The 17,530-nt window shown below is 34.5% G+C and overlaps 2 protein-coding genes across 5 annotated transcripts in view; both read left to right on the forward strand.

Annotated features, from left to right (window-relative positions):
- Nucleotides 1–17,530, forward strand: part of LOC125779317 (uncharacterized) — a 331,415-nt gene that overhangs the window by 284,202 nt on the left and 29,683 nt on the right. The gene's annotated exons all lie outside the window — the stretch shown is intronic.
- Nucleotides 1–17,530, forward strand: part of LOC105233719 (carnitine O-palmitoyltransferase 2, mitochondrial) — a 64,072-nt gene that overhangs the window by 31,685 nt on the left and 14,857 nt on the right. Inside the window, exons 2-5 of one of the 4 annotated variants that reach the window (XR_007423241.1) lie at nt 13,329–14,063; nt 14,134–14,663; nt 14,723–14,925; nt 14,990–15,216. Coding sequence is in view for 3 of the 4 variants with exons in the window: in XM_049460387.1 (XP_049316344.1) it covers nt 13,329–14,063; nt 14,134–14,925; nt 14,990–15,125 (1,663 nt within the window). In the remaining variant the exon portion in view is untranslated. Of the gene's footprint in view, nt 1–10,659; nt 13,031–13,328; nt 14,064–14,133; nt 14,926–14,989; nt 15,217–17,530 lie in introns of those variants that run through there. The other 3 variants (XM_049460389.1, XM_049460387.1, XM_049460388.1) reach the window with 3 other exon arrangements.

Below are 17,530 nucleotides of genomic sequence, written 5' to 3' on the forward strand. Positions count from 1 at the left end.
TGACTTGGAGTATAATAAAGCAACCAATCCTTGACAATTTGCGCCGCATGCATCGGATCGTTATCTTGTTGAAATATCCAACCGGAACCGAGCCCTAAATTAACCACCAAAGGCTTCAAATTATGTTCCAACAGAGACTTATACTTATAACCGTCCATTTCACCTTCAATAAAGTCCGAATTTCTAACTCCAGAGGCCGCAACAGCTCCCCAAACCATTACGCTGCCGCCACCGAGCTTCACAATTGATACTACGTTCTTCGGTTCAAGCGTGGCGTTAGTTTTCCATCAAATTTTAGCACTTTCATCACTACCAAAAAGAGTGAATTTAGAATCATCTGTAAATGAAACTTTTTTCCAAAAATCCATTTCCTTTTCTTTGTTTTTTTTTGGCGAACTTTAAACGAATTTTCCGATTTTTTCAGAAATAAAAGGTTTCTTCCGTGGTGTTCTACTGTAGAATCCGCTATCGTTTAGAGTTTTTTTTTATTGTTCTTGGTTGGATACTCATTTGTGACGTACTCGCTATGCGTTCGGCTATATTTGGAGCATTTACTTTTGGATTTTGGTCTACTTCGTTGAGAATCAGGCTGACGTATCTACGAGATTGTTTTTTTGGGGGTCCACTGCGCGGTTTATTTTCGTTGGAACCATTATTTTTAAAGTTTTTTATAATTGTCTGTACTGTTGCTCGACTCAAGTTTACAATTTTAGAAATTTCACCATATGATTTTTTTTCTTTTCTTTCTTTTATCACCAAATTTCTTACATCAATTGATATTTCTTTTCACGGAGCCATTATAGCTATTAAAGTGTTTAAACCACAACTAAATTCAATAAATATCAAACAATAAACATATTGAAATAAAAGAAAAAAGCTAACGTTACCTTACTGTTAATATAACAATGTACAAAGTATGAGATTTGAACTGTATGTAGACTTTTGTCAAAGCAATTTTTGAGTTTTTCTTCCATAAATTTGTTGTTTTATGTTAAATAATGGATTTTTTTAGTTAATTGCTATTATAATAAATATTAGAATAAAACTGTATAAATACATTTTTCTAAAAACTTTTTGTACTCTCACATCGAAGAAAACAGGGGGTGTATGTAGACTTTTGTCCGCCACTGTATGTCCTAAATATTCGACTTGATTTTTAAAGAAGTGTGATTTTTCATCAGAGATTTTAATATTTGCTTTATGTAATGCGCTTACTATTTGGATGTGTTAAATATGTTCTTCAGGTGTCGAAGAATATATACAAACGCATGTTTATTTATATATTCTCGTAGAATATCATCAACACATTTTTGAAATATTGGGGGTACATTTCTTAATCCGAAGAGCATTCGTATGAATTCATATTTTGCTCCATTTATGGAAAATGCTGTTTTTTCCCTATCTTCTTTTTTATCATAATTTGATGAAATCCTGCTCTAGATCTATCGTAGAAAAATATTTAGCTTTACCTAACGCATGTATTGTCATGTTTATGTCCGGAATAGGATATCTATCAGTTATAGTTTTTGAAATGGTAACTTTTCTGTTTTATTATTTCTCCTAATTATTTCTCTCCTCGTCATAATTTTTATTATCGTTTGTTTAATTTATTTTTTGATTATTGTTTTTATTTGTATATTTTAATTGTAGTGACGTGAAATCTATTTCTGCATTTATATTTTTCAATCCACAAAATCCTATTATCATATCAAAATCTTTAATAACTTCTAGTTCAAAAAATGGTAAATCATGGCTTAATAGATTTATTATTTTTTTACTAGTCATGATTGAATATCCATGCATTGATTTTGTCCATACAGGATCTATTGATATACTCTTACCTATTCTGATATGTAGTTGTTTGTAGCGCCTGAGTCGATCATGATATTCACTTCTTGTTGTGTCGGACCATCCTTGAGTGTAAGGCAAGGTAGTCCATCCTTTAGCCTAAAAAAATACTCGATGTATCGTCAGCTTCTTCTATGTGTTTGTTTGTTTTGGCTGAGGTTCAGGTTGTTGGTGTGTGTGATCCTTTGTATCTTTTGCGGAATGATGTTTCTGTTAGAGTGATTTCGTTTGTACCCACTGTTTCTTTGAGGTTCGTCAACATCCATGCGTTCTTGTGGATGTTGGTATATATTAAATACTCTTTGAGGTTGTGCATAATTGTAACTGTTCCTCGTTTGTTGCCTTGGTTGGAATTGATTTTGCCTGAAGTTGTTATTGTGATGATTAGGTTGATTATATTGGCTTCTTGACCATTGGTTTAAATTATTATTTTGCCATTGTGGTGGATTAAAATTAAAAGGGTTTGTCTTTTGTGGTATTATTCTATGTTGATTAGTTGGTCTTTGCTAAAAGTTATTTAAATTTTGTTTTTGGATTTCGATAGGTCATCTTAGGTTTTTATTTTCACTAGTTTGTTGTAATCGTATTTAGATTTGTTTAGCATTTGTATATGTTTGAATTAAGCTTTGATATTGATTAGATGCTAAGGCTGTTGCCAAATTTTTATTTTTTAATCCTTTAATAAATTGTGTTATAGATTCTTGTTCAATATATTTGTGCAGTGTGCAGTGTCAATGTGTATTGGAAGTAAGTGTTCAAGTCTTCTGTTGGTTGTTGTGCCAAGTTCTTCATGTGTTCTTGTATTTCATACAATGCGTTTGGGTCGTGATAGAGTGCGTCGAAAGCTTCCATGATACTGTAGAAGTTGAGAGGTGTGTTGTTGCATTCAAGTAACATATCTGCATGCCCCGTGATGTTCTTGGAGTGGTTCCATGACTTTCATTACATGGGACTTCCATATCGTATATTCTTTTTTGTTTCCTTGGAAAATAGGCAATTCCTATATTACTTCGATTTGTACATCTGTTACATTCTGGTATTGCATCGTGGCTTCTTGGTATATTGTTGGAGTAGAAGTTTCGCTAGTATTAGGAATTGTAGTTTGGAACATCCATAATATTAACTCCTTGTCCTTTCTCCTTTCCTCGTCCAATTTCGAGAACTGATTCTAAATGTAGGACATTATGTAGTTTTCAGGAGTGGTGTGGACTGTAGTTGAAGGATTTATGTCCTCGTTTGGCATTGTCCGTTTTGCTCCTTGACTCATTTTGTGAGTGTCTGTCTTGGTTAAGGAAGATTTAAATATTTTGCCTTTCTTTACTAAAGATTTCAGCTTAAGGATTTAGATGTCTTCTTTATGCGCTTCGAAGATTCTTAAGGATGCCGAAGTCCTGTTGTGCGATATCCTCCTTCCCAGCAAAGAGCTGTTGAGCCCCCAGTTAATTCATATACCTATGAATGGTTAAAAAAATATGTATTTACTTTTGCAGAATAAGATCTTTATTCTAGAAATTCACATACTTAAATGAACCTGTTTTCGTGTTATCCTATGGGTTATGTATTATTCGTTAAGTTGATAACATATTCATGTTTTGTGGCTTAGGTCTAAAGTCTAATTGTATTATTTGTTGTAAACAAGTGCTTATCGTGGGGCCCATGCATGTGTATGCATGTCTTGCATTCGGGTATGGTGTGGTATGAGTTCAAAGTCTTGCGTTTGATACTCTATAAGTGTCGTTGATACAGGTATTAACTCACGCGTGCGTTTTTTAGGGCTAGTTGAGGGGACCATCGCGGACAAACATGAAGACGAAATTGAAAGCAGCGTATTTTACTGCTCCTTGTTTTTAAATGAGAGCGCGCGTATATATGGGCAGTTGCACTGTGTGTAACAATTGTAAATTTGCCTAACAATTTTAAGTTTCTTTGTAGCTACCACAAACTTAATGACTTACAAACCTCTGCTTTAATGTTGTCATAAGTTGATACAAAAATCGGTACTGGATTCACCTGTATACCGATAATATTCTTCATGTTGCGCTTCATAATGCCTTTGAATATTGTATTTCTTCATCTGAACATGTTTTTTACAAATTAAATATATATAGTTTATATGTATTTTTACTTGATGATTTTTTATTTTTTTGAAAATATGTGTTCCCTTTCTGAAGTGCGTATAATTATTTTAATACATATCCAGAGACAACTTAGATCTTTAAAATTTAATAAAAAAATTATAGAAGAAAATCTCGATTCTTTAAATATTTTGGTGAAACTGAAAAATATCATAAATCATATATTTACATAAGCATTTTCATTAAAAGGAACTGCAATATGTTTAAAGAAAATATATATTATGGTCTAAGTATCTTTTGTTTTCTATATATGTAAATATATAGAAAACTGCCTTGCATATGTACGTATAAAAGCCCACAACTTGAGAAAAGTTTTCCCAATTGTAACTGAAATTAATTTTTACAACTGGCATCATCATCATTAACAGTTTTATCACATATACTACATTGTTGTAAAGAAAATAGGAACAAAATTATGGCAAGTTTAAAAATGTGCTGCTTTCTTATTAAATAAAATTGCTTTTTGGATACAAGCATAACTTATATAATTTTTTACTAACAGTGATTATAATTTTCCACCATACAAAGGTAAATAAAAACAAATTATAATGCGAAACTCCAAAACCTGCAAAATATTTTTACCTCTTTTTGTTCACACAACTGTACAATTCCTATATGAAGCAAATTTCCGCTTTTTAATTTGTGTTGAATGTCAGTATTTTTTCCCAACTTTTTATGCCTTTCCTTCCGTAAACTCATATTCCCCTCATGTAGCCTCCGTTCGCACTTTGCTAGCTTTGCGGGCTAAAAATTTGCTCATCCCTGTCCTAATACATTGCTAGTGAATGTTGAAAAGTGGACCCATTACTGAACCGGGGAAACCCGCCAATAAAGGGGAGTCCTGTCGCCCGATAACCCTTCTCTCCCCAGTAGTGAAAACACTTCAGGCTTGATACTTCCAACCTTCACTCACCAGCTGAGCCTAGAAAACCACCAGCTGTGTACGAAAAGTGCACAGTACCATCACAACACTTAGCGCCATTAACACCCAGAGAGTTCGTGGCCTTAACCAGAAACCACCCTGTGAGAGAAAAACCTTTAACACAGTCAGTCACACAACGCTGCTGCGCTGCGCTGCAAGACATTTGAAAAACTACGCTCCCTCCAGGGCTGAAGATGTGGACCATGAACTACCTGAGCGGTCGTCAAAATGCTTAAGGGCCTATACCAGTGTGACACTTTAAAAAATATTTTTTTTTTTTTGCTTTTTCGATAGCTTATATATTCAAAAATATCCTGTGAAATCGGCAAGGTCGTTCTTGAATAGTTTTTGAATGGCAGCGCTCTAAGCAGCGACCGCTCAGAGGTGCAAACATATACATATATGTGAAACTCTAAACGCGTTTTTCTCGAACGACATTTTTCAAAATTGCTGACGTCATAACTCAACGAGAAATTGACCGATCGACTTCAAATTAAAACTGGATATAGTTGAATATATTTGTTATACATTTTGATTGATTAAAAAACGACAATTTTTTTCGTAAAAAAAAAACGATTTTTTTTTCAAAATTGCGCCGTTTTCTTAAATTTTGATATTTTTCAAAGATTGTAGTTCGTATAGGAAATATTTTTAAGTTTAATAAACTTCTCAATTTTTTTTTGTTTGAGCTACTCATTCGGCCGGAATCATGCCAGCAGTTGGGGCACTTTTTTTGCCACTTCCGAAGAGAGCTCATAGCTCCGTTATTTTTTAACATTTTTGTAAAATAAAAAATCTTAAAAAAATTTTTAAAATATACCTTATTACAGGGATGGGCATATTAGCCCACAGTGGCATTTTGCCCGTGCGGGCACGAGTGCACATTTTGAGGGCTGGGTGAGGGGATCATTGCGGGCAAACATGAAGAGGGAAGTGAGCACAACGTATTTTACCACTACATATTTACAAATGAGAGCAACGTATTTTCTCACACCATGTTTACAAATGAGAGCGCACCCATATATGGGAAGTTGCACTGTGGGTAATAATTATAAAATTGCCTAACAATTTTAAATTTCTTTGTAACTACTATAAATTTATAAAATGTAAGACAAATAACAAAAAGTATAACAAATATTTGATTTTAGTAATCATTTTTTTTTTTAATGTGTCTTTATATCAGCATTTAATTTTGTTTATTTGAAATAATAAATTATGTGTTTGGTTTAATCTCATTTGCTATAGTTACACGCATTATTGTACCAAAATTTAAATCAGATAACCTACTTCTTATTTTAGATACCTATAATTTTCGAAGCAAAAAGTTTCAAACCAGGTTATTTCTTTAAACTTCTTTATAGATAGTAATTTCAGTAATAACTTCAATTTATGAACCACTGTTTCTTCAAACACATATGACCAAATCAGTGATGCCCAAACGCACACTACCAAACTGTGTGCTTGTGTTGGAGTATGAGAGAGCTTGCTGCTACACCCAAAAAAATACAAAAATTTAGTATTAATTAATATAAAAAAAAAATTTGAAAGTGATTCGACAACTTTTACAAAATTGTGAAATTAATGAAATTCTTTATTAATTTTTTATCAATTACAAAAATAAAGACAATTCACGTGTCAAAAAGAAATTAAAATTCAAAAAATTTTAAATATTGAATTCATGTTGAAGTTTTCACTTAAACGGCTGTATCAAAAAACTAAAAATCAATATTTTCATGGTTTTGAACCAAAATTGTTAATCAGCGCGCACATACAAATTACATGCGTAGCAGTCAATAGTCATTGATCAAGTGATTTTCAAATGCACATTAATTTCCCACAATGTATAGAGAGCACTTGACTAATACGTGTGAGCGAATCTGTGAGAGAGCAATAAAGTCGGCCGCCCGCGGGCTAGGTAAAGCGCTTCACTGGACCAAATGAATCTTATGAGAGCGCAATGTAAATATTACCCAACAACCCTTCTACCACCCGCCAATCGTAGAATTTCCAACGACATTAGGTTTTCCGCAGGGTTGCCAGGCTCGATATATAGTGTAGTAATTATAAAAATTGTCTTCAATATATTTGAAATTTTCTTAAAATAACTCAAATTTAGAATCGAATGCTATTATTTGCAAATATATAAACTAATTTTAATAGTTTGATTTCAGTTTTGATATTATATATTATGAAAAATTATAATTGAAAACTTAGATGTGTCCAAAACTACATATGCGTATTGAATAATGGCAAAATTGTTCGAATGAAAACGAGAACAAAACGCTTGCCGCAGGTAGCGAAATGAGAAGATGTTTCTGCCATTAGCGTTTGTGTTCTATTTGTGTGCTTAGCTACTCTCAATTAATAATGCCATACCGCGCAAATATATTTTTATTTGATGATTTCTTATATTTTTGAAAATATGTGTTCCCTTTCTATAGCGCATATTATTATTTTAATACATTTCCAGAGGCAACTTAGATTTTTAAGATTTAACAAAACAATTATAGAAAAAAACCTCAATTCTTTGAATATTTTGATAAAACAACCAAACTGAAAGTATCACAAGTCATATATTTAACTAAAATGAATTTTTACAACTGGCATCACCACCATTGACTGATCTATCACATGTACAGTGGTGTGAACAAAATAGGAACAACCATAAGATGTTGTGAAGTTTTAAAATATGCTTTTTTCTTATTAAATAAAATTGTTTTTAGATACAAGTATACTTTATATATTTTTTCCTAACAGTGATTAGAATTTCTCACCATGCAAAGGTAAATAAAAACAAATTTTAATGCGAAACTCTAAACCCTGCAAATTATGTTTACCTCTTTTTGTTCACACAACTGTACAATTCCGATATGAAGTAAACTTCCGCTCTTTAATTTGTGTACAATGTCAGTATTGCCGCAACCACTCTGCGATGAACATCAAGTTACGGAGGAATGCAATTGATTTTTTTCGCAACTTTTCTCAACTTGTTATGCCCTTCTCTCCGTAAACTGATATTCATCTCATCTAGCCCCCGTGCGCACTTTGCTAACTTTGCGGGCTAAAAATGTGCCCATCCCTGCCTTATTACGTTCAAAGAAGTTTGAAATATTCAATCGCGTACTTTCTCTTAAAAAAATTCACGAAAATCGCTTAATTTTTCATGCGTCACACTCGTATAGCCACTTAAGTTTCTTGCTGGCAGCACATGCGGAAAAACAAAGAAACATTGCTGGCAAGATAAAACGGTCTTTGGCCATTGATTACTACGTTTTTCATTGCACCTGTGAGCAAAATATTATATATAGGAACTACGGGTTCCGGCCACGCGATACAAGATTGCAGATTGCAAAAATACTATACCGAAATATGCAAGCGCACGAGAGCACCCATTATTTAATCCGACCAAGGGCTGTTCTTTCGGCGATCTAACCCCGTTTGGATCGGTAAGTACTAAGTACTACCCATTGCAGAATCCAGTGATATATGAACGGCTGATTCGGTCAATTTATTGTGAATGACTATTGTGCAAGGCTATTGTGATTTGGCGCACTTTCTGCATACATTTTTAACAAAAAAACTGTAACAACTATACTATAAAGATTATAGTTTACATAAAAATTATAAAATCTATTTAAAACTTACCGTTCTCAACAATTTAACGATGTAATATGTCTTTATGTAAAATGACAGCTAAAACATGGTTGCAATTATATTTTTGCGTCACATTGCACGCAAATATTCATGGGTTTTGGTCTGACATATTTTACTGCCATTGCAAATAATTTTCTGCGTTGTCTAAGAGGAAATATATGGGCCATTCCATCAATTGGCGACATGGTTTTGTACCCGTGGTTCTCCGATTTTGACGAAACTTTAGAATATCATAATATAGACTAAAATAAGAATATCTGTAAACTTTTTAGTGGTCAAAGTTGCTCCATTGATTTTTGGCGCGCACTTCAAATTGAGATCAAACAAAAAAATGACTTTTTCTTTTATTTTTTAACGACCTCAAAATTGAGTGAAAAAAATTTTGAAGTTAGCCATTTTTATGTAAAAAAAATCTCAGCTTTCTGATAAAAATATTTTCAGAATCCAAAAAAAATTTCAAAATCCAAAAGAACCACGTTTTTTCCAAAATTCCCGCTTTTTGTGCTCTTCCCCCATTTTTTTTCACAATTGACATTTTTATTCGATTCCTCGTTAAATTTTACATAAGAATCAGTGTTCAAAAATATGGGACTCTGATCCCATGAACAGCAAAAAAAGTTCAAAGTTGACGCTCAAAATCCAAAAAAAAACATTAGTTTCCAAAAAATCCGGTTTTTTTTGCTTTTCCACCAACTTTTTTTCAAAATTGACTTTTCCATTCGATTCCTCGTTAAATTTTACATAAGAATCAGTGTTCAAAAATATGGGACTCCGATCCCATCAACAGCAAAAAAAATGCAAAGTTGTCGCTATACGGTGCATATTTTTTTGAATGAAGACAGTGATTTCTTTTAATCCAAGTCTTAGAATACAATTTACACATTTACCTCTTTCACACAACCTTCTAAGCGAACACACTGCGCCGTATAGCGACAACTTTGCATTTTTTTTTGCTGTTGATGGGATCAGAGTCCCATATTTTTGAACACTGATTCTTATGTAAAATTTAACAAGGAATCGAATAGAAAAGTCAATTTTGAAAAAAAGTTGGTGGAAAAGCACAAAAAACCGGATTTTTTGGAAAATAATGTTTTTTTTTGGATTTTGAGCGTCAATTTTGATTTTTTTTTGCTGTTCATGGGATCAGAGTCCCATATTTTTGAACACTGATTCTTATGTAAAATTTAACGAGGAATCGAATAAAAATGTCAATTTTGAAAAAAAAGTGGGGGAAGAGCACAAAAAGCGGAATTTTTGGAAAAAACATGGTTTTTTTGGATTTTGAAATTTTTTTTGGATTCTGAAAATATTTTTATCAGAAAGCTGAGATTTTTTTACATAAAAATGGATAACTTCAAAATTTTTTTCACTCAATTTTGAGGTCGTTAAAAAATAAAAGAAAAAGTCATTTTTTTGTTTGATCTCAATTTGAAGTGCGCGCCAAAAATCAATGGAGCAACTTTGACCACTAAAAAGTTTACAGATATTCTTATTTTAGTCTATATTATGATATTCTAAAGTTTCGTCAAAATCGGAGAACCATGGGTACAAAACCATGTCGCCAATTGATGGAATGGCCCATATGCAATTCTTGTACCGTGCAGGAGCAAGCGAATACCCCTATTGTGTTAACTTTTACTAAAATCAGTTCAGTAGTCAAGGAGTCCCTCGCAGACAAACAACCTGACACTTTCTTTTTATATATAAAGATTTAATTTAAAAGATCAATTTTAACAGTATTAAAATATGCATAGAGTTCTCGATTAGCAGTGTTTACTTTTAAATTTAAATCACTCAGGGTCGCTCACGGTGTGAATAGGAAATCTTCTGCCTTTGCCGTTGCTGTTTGCGGTGAGGAAGCTTCTACGAGGACCTGCATTTCAGCCCGCGTTACTTTTTTCCCAGCTAAATATAAATAAATATATATTGTATATATACATATATATATATAAATATATATTGTATATATACATATTCATATATAAACATATATATGTTACATATCTTATATTTAAAAATGAAACGCTATATCTATATTTATAACTCCAGAACGGCTGAACCGATTTGGCTGAAAATTAATGATGAGGTAGTTTGAAACCTCGGGACGGCCATAAGCTATCGTTTTATGTTAAAAGTCACAGCAATTCAAAAAGAAAAAAAAAATATATATTTCAAAACACAAGCATGTGTTCAATATTCATGTGAGAATTATTTGAAAATTTGTTTCTTAAAAAATGCAAAATAAAATCACATAGCGACCGTGCAATTATATTGTTATCACGATAAATGATATCCTTGACAACAAAAGCGAGCGGGGCCGCGGATTTAAACTCGTACAAAAGGAATTCACACAGCTACTGGCAGGGTAGAGTAGTTTTTTTTTACATTCACAAATATATAAATTATAGCGATAGTTGTAACTGAACAAGAAAAAGTTGAATCATAATTTGAGATGAGTGCATAATAGCTGACAAATATTTCTGAAGCATTGCACAGAACAATGGAATATATAAAAGGAACGATCATATCTGTGTTTTCTTAAGTGAAGTATCTGCGTTTTAACCGTCCATTTTGCAATTACATTCGATGAGTGTTGGACAAAACATTACCATCTTCTGCTCTACTCCTGTGCTGTTATTCACTATAACAAGAAGCATATATATTTGGAGCGATATATGATGCAGATGTGACTGTGAAGATATTGTTACTTCATGTCAATAAAAGATGTAGATTACCAATTTAACTATTTCATTATATTGTTATCACGATAAATGTTATCATTGACAACAAAAAGCGAGCCGCAGGTTTAGAACAGTAAGAAAATAAAACAGCTTTCCAATTGACTGAATGTAAAAAAGAAGTAATACGCTCAGCTCGTGACGAAAAAACTTGTTCGGTAAGTTCGAAAACCATCTTGTCAATAGACTTCCAATGGATTTTTTTTAATCTAAGAATTTTTAATGTAAAAATTAAGAGAATACATACTTTATTTAGCTACTTTAATTAGTCATTTCTTATTTAACCGTTGTTAAAAAAACTCCAGTTGCTTAATTTTCCTGTCTGATTGTTCGATATATTTTTCCTCACTTATTGTATAAATTGTTAAATTTCACTCACATATGTACTCCTCTTCTCTCGTCCTGACTAAAATGTTTCCAAAAATTTCGTCAGCCGAGAAACACAGCTGCCCTTAAGCAAAATCTAAACACAAAGTAAAATGAACAGTCGATGCATTCTAATTTTTCACTTAAGTAAGTACCCATGTAGTAAGAGCAGGGTAATCCCTTACCACATGGCCAATCGCCACTTCCAATATTGCAAGGTGTCTTAATTTGGGATACCGATCCAATTTCCCCTTGATGCGAACAATATACTGATATTTCCACCTGCGTGTCTTACCCTCATTTTTGTGTCCGGACTGTGGCTTTATCTTAAGTAATTGCTGTTCTTGTAGTGGCATAAAAATGTGCTGTTTGGGTGACCTTAAAATAATGCAATATTTTAACAAATTGATACAAAAACTACACGCTGAAAGCTAACGGGACTTATTGAACGGCACTTATGACTAGACAGATGAAGTAAAAACATCGTCTCAAAACGAACCGTTTTCCCAAAACATTACATATTTCACGAGTCAAATTCTTTGCGCTATTTGCATTCTGTGTATGCATAATTTAGACAAGGCGACTCCCTATCGTGCGACTTCTTCAAACTGCTGCTGGAGAAAATTATTCGAGCTGCAGAACTTAATCGAGCACGTACAATCTTTTATAAGAAATATCCCCTGTCATCAAACAAATAGTCGTCGCACTCGCGACTTGGCCCTCACGTCACTGTTGACAGTCATAACTTTGAAGTTGTAGATAATTTCGTCTATTTAGGAACCAGCATTAACACCACCAACAATGTCAGCCTGGAAATCCGGTGCTACTTCGGATTGAGTAGGCAATTGAAAAGTAAAGTCCTCTCTCGACGAACAAAAGCCAAACTTTATAAGTCGCTCATAATTCCCGTCCTGCTATATGGCGCAGAGGCTTGGACGATGACAACAACCGATGAGTCGACGTTACGAGTTTTCGAGAGAAAGGTTCTGCGAAAGATTTATGGTCCTTTGCGCATTGGCCACGGCGAATATCGCATTCGATGGAATGATGAGCTGTACGAGATACACGACGACATTGACATAGTTCAAGGAATTAAAAGACAGCGGCTACGCTGGCTAGGTCATGTTGTCCGAATGGATGGAAACACTCCAGCTCTGAAAGTATTCGACGCAGTACCCGCCGGGGGAAGCAGAGGAAGAGGAAGACCTCCACTCCGGTGGAAGGACCAAGTGGAGAAGGACCTGGCTTCGCTTGGAAGGAATATCCAATTGGCGCCACGTAGCGAAGAGAAGAAACGACTGGCGCGCTGCTGTTGACTCGGTTATAATCGCGTAAGCGGTGTCTACGCCAGTAAAGAAGAAGAAAAAGTATGCATAATAATTTTACATTTTTCTCATTCTTATATCGGTAAAACGGGTTATAAGCAGCAAGTTTAAAAATATTTAAATTCAAACATTTGGGATTAAAAATAAGATTTTAAATATTTATTTTCAAAATTAAAAAAAATAATTCCAAAGTTTAACACTTTGCTTCTAATTAATTGCTAATTTACCTATATATTGCAAAATATAAACCGGTAAGTGTCGATATTGCTGTAACGCCATATGCATATTTCTCTTCATGCTATATATTTGGTTATTACAATAATTTTGTTTACATATACAGGTTCGACATGTATTTACGCGATAGAAGTCCACTGCCTCTTAATTATAATCCCTTGCTTATTATGAAACACGACACAAAAGAGGCATATCAAGACCAGTTGCTGCGCGCCACTAACTTAGTAATAAGTTCCATGAGATTTTGGCGTTCATTACAAGCAGACCTGTTAGAGCCTGAGATTTATCATCTGAATGCTAAGAAAAGCGATACACAGAGATTTAAGAATATTATGTGTCTTGTTCCTGAAAGAATAGCCACATATGCGGCTTATGCTTTCAAAGCTTTCCCTTTGGATATGAGCCAGTACAAACGACTCTTTGGAGTATCCAGAATACCAGGAAAAGAGAAAGATTCGTTAGTGCAAAATGAAAACTCAAACCATATATTAGTCATTCGTGGTGGCAATATATATTCGGTAGATGTGTTGGACAAAGAAGGAAATATAGAAAGACCAGAAGTAATTTTCGGGCGTTTACATGCGGTTATAAATAAGGCTGAAACTAACGGTAGTTCCACCGTACCCATTGGAACTTTGACTACTATTAATCGAGACGAATGGGCTAGTTTGCGCCAGTATTTAACCGATAATATAGGAGGGGAAAATAAGCGACTTCTTGAAACAGAAATTGATGCTGCTTTATTTTGCCTTTGTTTAGATTCACCTAATTCCCCAAAATACAGTGAAGAAAATTTTGTACCATTGCTCAAGGACTTGTTAGCGGGTGACGGCACAAATCGGTGAGAAGAAAGTAAAATGTATCACAAACTCTTTTTATGCACAAATATTTTTTCTTTTTTTTTTATATAGTTGGTTCGATAAATCTGTATCATTAATAGTAACTGTAGATGGTACGGCAGCTGTAAATTTCGAACACTCGTGGGGCGACGGAATCGCCGTACTAAGATATTTTAATGAAATATACCAAGAAACTATAAATAATCCTTTTGCAAAGCCTGGTATAATAGTTAATCATACGGAAAATATAAAGTGCGTAAGATCGATCAAACTAAAAACAGACGCATATGTAGAAAATGCAATAAAAAAAACTATATTGAAAAACAAGCATATGATGCAGCAACTGAATGTAAATACACTGAAATATCCGGAATTGAATAAAGATATATGCAAATCACTTGGTTTGAGCCCTGATGCAATAATGCAACTTTCATTTCAACTCGCATATAAAAGAGCTTTTAATGATTATGTTGGAACTTATGAATCGTGTAGTACGGCTGCATTTCGACACGGCCGCACCGAAACCGTACGTCCATGCACCATGGCGACAAAACACGTGTGTGATAACTTGGGGCGAAGTCTTGCAAAGCAGCCACATTTAAGTGAGTTATATGCCTTAATCAAACAGAGTTCCTTTGTGCATAATGAGCTAACGAAACAGGCTGCAATGGGACAAGGTTTCGACAGGCATTTGTTTGCTTTAAGACATCAAGCTAAACTCCATGGAAAAGAATTGCCTGCTATATATGAAAGTGAGGCGTATGCTAAAATCAACCACAATATCATCAGCACTTCAACCTTATCCTCCAACGCTTTGTTGGTTGGCTCTTTTGGTCCAGTGGTAAGAGATGGTTTGGGAATAGCGTGAGTATGATATATTCATAAAAATGGTGTATTCTGTATTATCATTGTTGTTTATATGAAACAGATATTCAATACAAAATGATTACTGTGGTGCAATAGTTTCTTCCTATGAAAATGAGCGCAACGGAAAAGAATTTGTAGATAGCTTACAAACAGCATTTCGTGATATATCCACAGTGTTAAAACATCTAGTGAAATAAGCTTTATAAAAATATTAAACAGTATATATATTTTTATATAGAAAACTTCTATTTTAGCGATTTTTGAATAAAAATATATAAAGCTTGATTATTTGAACATGCTTTCTATTTGGGTGTTACATTATTCGCTCTTTTCGAATGTAAGCAAAACCAATATTAGAAGCAGCTGTACCACTGTTGATTCATTGTATAAAACTAAGAAGTTAAAAGTGTTGAAATTTCATACATTTTACGTACGACATTACTTTTAATCACTCAGTAAAAACGAGAGATAAGGATGTTGTAACAAGTTATTGCAGCATTTTTGTATAGGACGAAGAATGAAAAAGCGAAAACTAAACAAAGAGGATTGTGCGGAAACATTGTAATCCCTTTTATCCTGTAAAAACACTAAATGTTATAATCAATGTCAAAAAGTGAGTATTAGGTGGTAAGTGTTATCTAACTTTTGTTTAAAAGACAGATATTACAACTACCGACTGAGAAAGATTCAATTGTCCTACAGGAGGTGGAGAAAGAACCCAGTCAGCATCTGATGGTCCAAAACCAGGAGCTTAGAGTACTTCAAGTAGACTTCCACAAAAGTAAGATCACCTCTGCCAAGCCTTAGTCCAGGAACCATGGATTGTATCGGGAAAAGTGGTCGCTGGGCAGAAGTCACAAAACTACATACATACATCCCGAGCGTAATTAAAAATTTAAGATCAACGATATTGGTGAAGAAAGGTCTGTAGGAAAATCGCAAATAAATGATTTCAACACCAATTTAGTTCAACTCTCTTTGACTTTCAAAACACATAATTTCACGCAGGACAACGCCTGCGGTGTTAGCTAGTACATTGTATAAAACTAAATATGTTGGAATTTCAAACATTTTACGTACGGCATTACTTTCAATTACTCAGTAAAAAAGAGAGATAGGGATGTAGTAACAAGTTATTGCAGCAAATTTGTATGGGACGACGAATGAAAATGCGAAAACTAAACAAGGAGGTTTGTGCGGATTCATGTAAATCCGTTCGATCCCACAGAGGAAACATTGAAGATTATAATCGATGTCAAAAAGTGAGTATTAAGGTGGTAAGTGTTATCAAACTTTTGTTTAAAAGGCAATCCGGATGTGCCAACTACCGACTGGAGGGTGTTAAGCGTGGCGAAATCGATTAACGAAGATGGAGACCAAAACTACATCCTCCAGATCAATAAGGCGGCAGAGAATTTGCTGTACGTGGCTACTTCACAAGTCCTATAAGAGGTGAAGAAATAACCCAGTCAGCAGTCTGATGGTCCAAAACCAAGGGCTAAGGGTACTTCAAGTTGACCTCCACAAAAGTAAGATCGGTTCTGCTGAGCCTTAGTCCAGGAACCGTGAATTGCATCGGGAAACGTGGTCGCTGGGCAGAAGTCACAAAACTACACGACATACATTCCGAGCGTAATTAAAAATTTAAGATCAACGATATTGGTGAAGAAAGGTCTGCTTTCCCATATTTATTCCAGTCTTTTCACAGATGATCTGGCGGTTGTGGCAGTGAAGGGTGCCAATGATGAGTCTTTACTCCTTGCATGTTGCTATATACCACACGATTGCGAGGCGCCAAGGGTAGAGCAGTTCAGATCAGAAGCCATCAACGCTGCTGCCATCAACGCCGCTGCATCCTGTGCCAAAGGGACGTAAGCGCCGGCAAACAGCCGACGCACTAGGTAACGAGTGCGAATTACTGAAAGCAGTGCAAGCAAAAAATAAGACGAAAACACATACAAATAAAATTAAAATAAAAAACAAGTGCACACTTTCAGTTTTTGGCAATTATCGGACGTTTTTTCGCAACTTTTGTCGATTTTTATACTCTCGCAACAAAGTTGCTAAGGAGAGTATTATAGTTTTGTTCACAAAACGGTTGTTTGTAAGTCCTAAAACTAAAAGAGTCAGATATAGGGTTATACCAAAAAGATCAGGGTGACGAGTAGAGTTGAAATCCGGGTGTCTGTCTGTCCGTCCGTCCGTGCAAGTTGTAACTTGAGTAAAAATTGAGATATCATGATGAAACTTGGTACACGTATTTCTTGGCTCCATAAGGGTTCAGTTCGAAGATGGGCAAAATGGGCCCACTGCCATGCCCACAAAATGGCGAAACCGAAAACCTATAAAGTGTCATAACTAAGCCATTAATAAAGATATTAAAGTGAAATTTGGCATAAAGGATCGCAGTAGGAAGGGGCATATTTGGACGTAATTTTTTATGGGCGTGGGCCCGCCCCCTACAAAGTTTTTTGTACATATCTCGGAAACTACTATAGCTATGTCAACCAAACTCTATAGAGTCGTTTCCATCAGGCATTTCCATATAGAGTTCAAAAATGGAAGAAATCGGATAATAACCACGCCCAACTCCCATACAAAG

This window comes from Bactrocera dorsalis, chromosome 6 (assembly GCF_023373825.1).
Source record: "Bactrocera dorsalis isolate Fly_Bdor chromosome 6, ASM2337382v1, whole genome shotgun sequence".
Classification (NCBI taxonomy): Eukaryota; Metazoa; Arthropoda; class Insecta; order Diptera; family Tephritidae; genus Bactrocera; species Bactrocera dorsalis.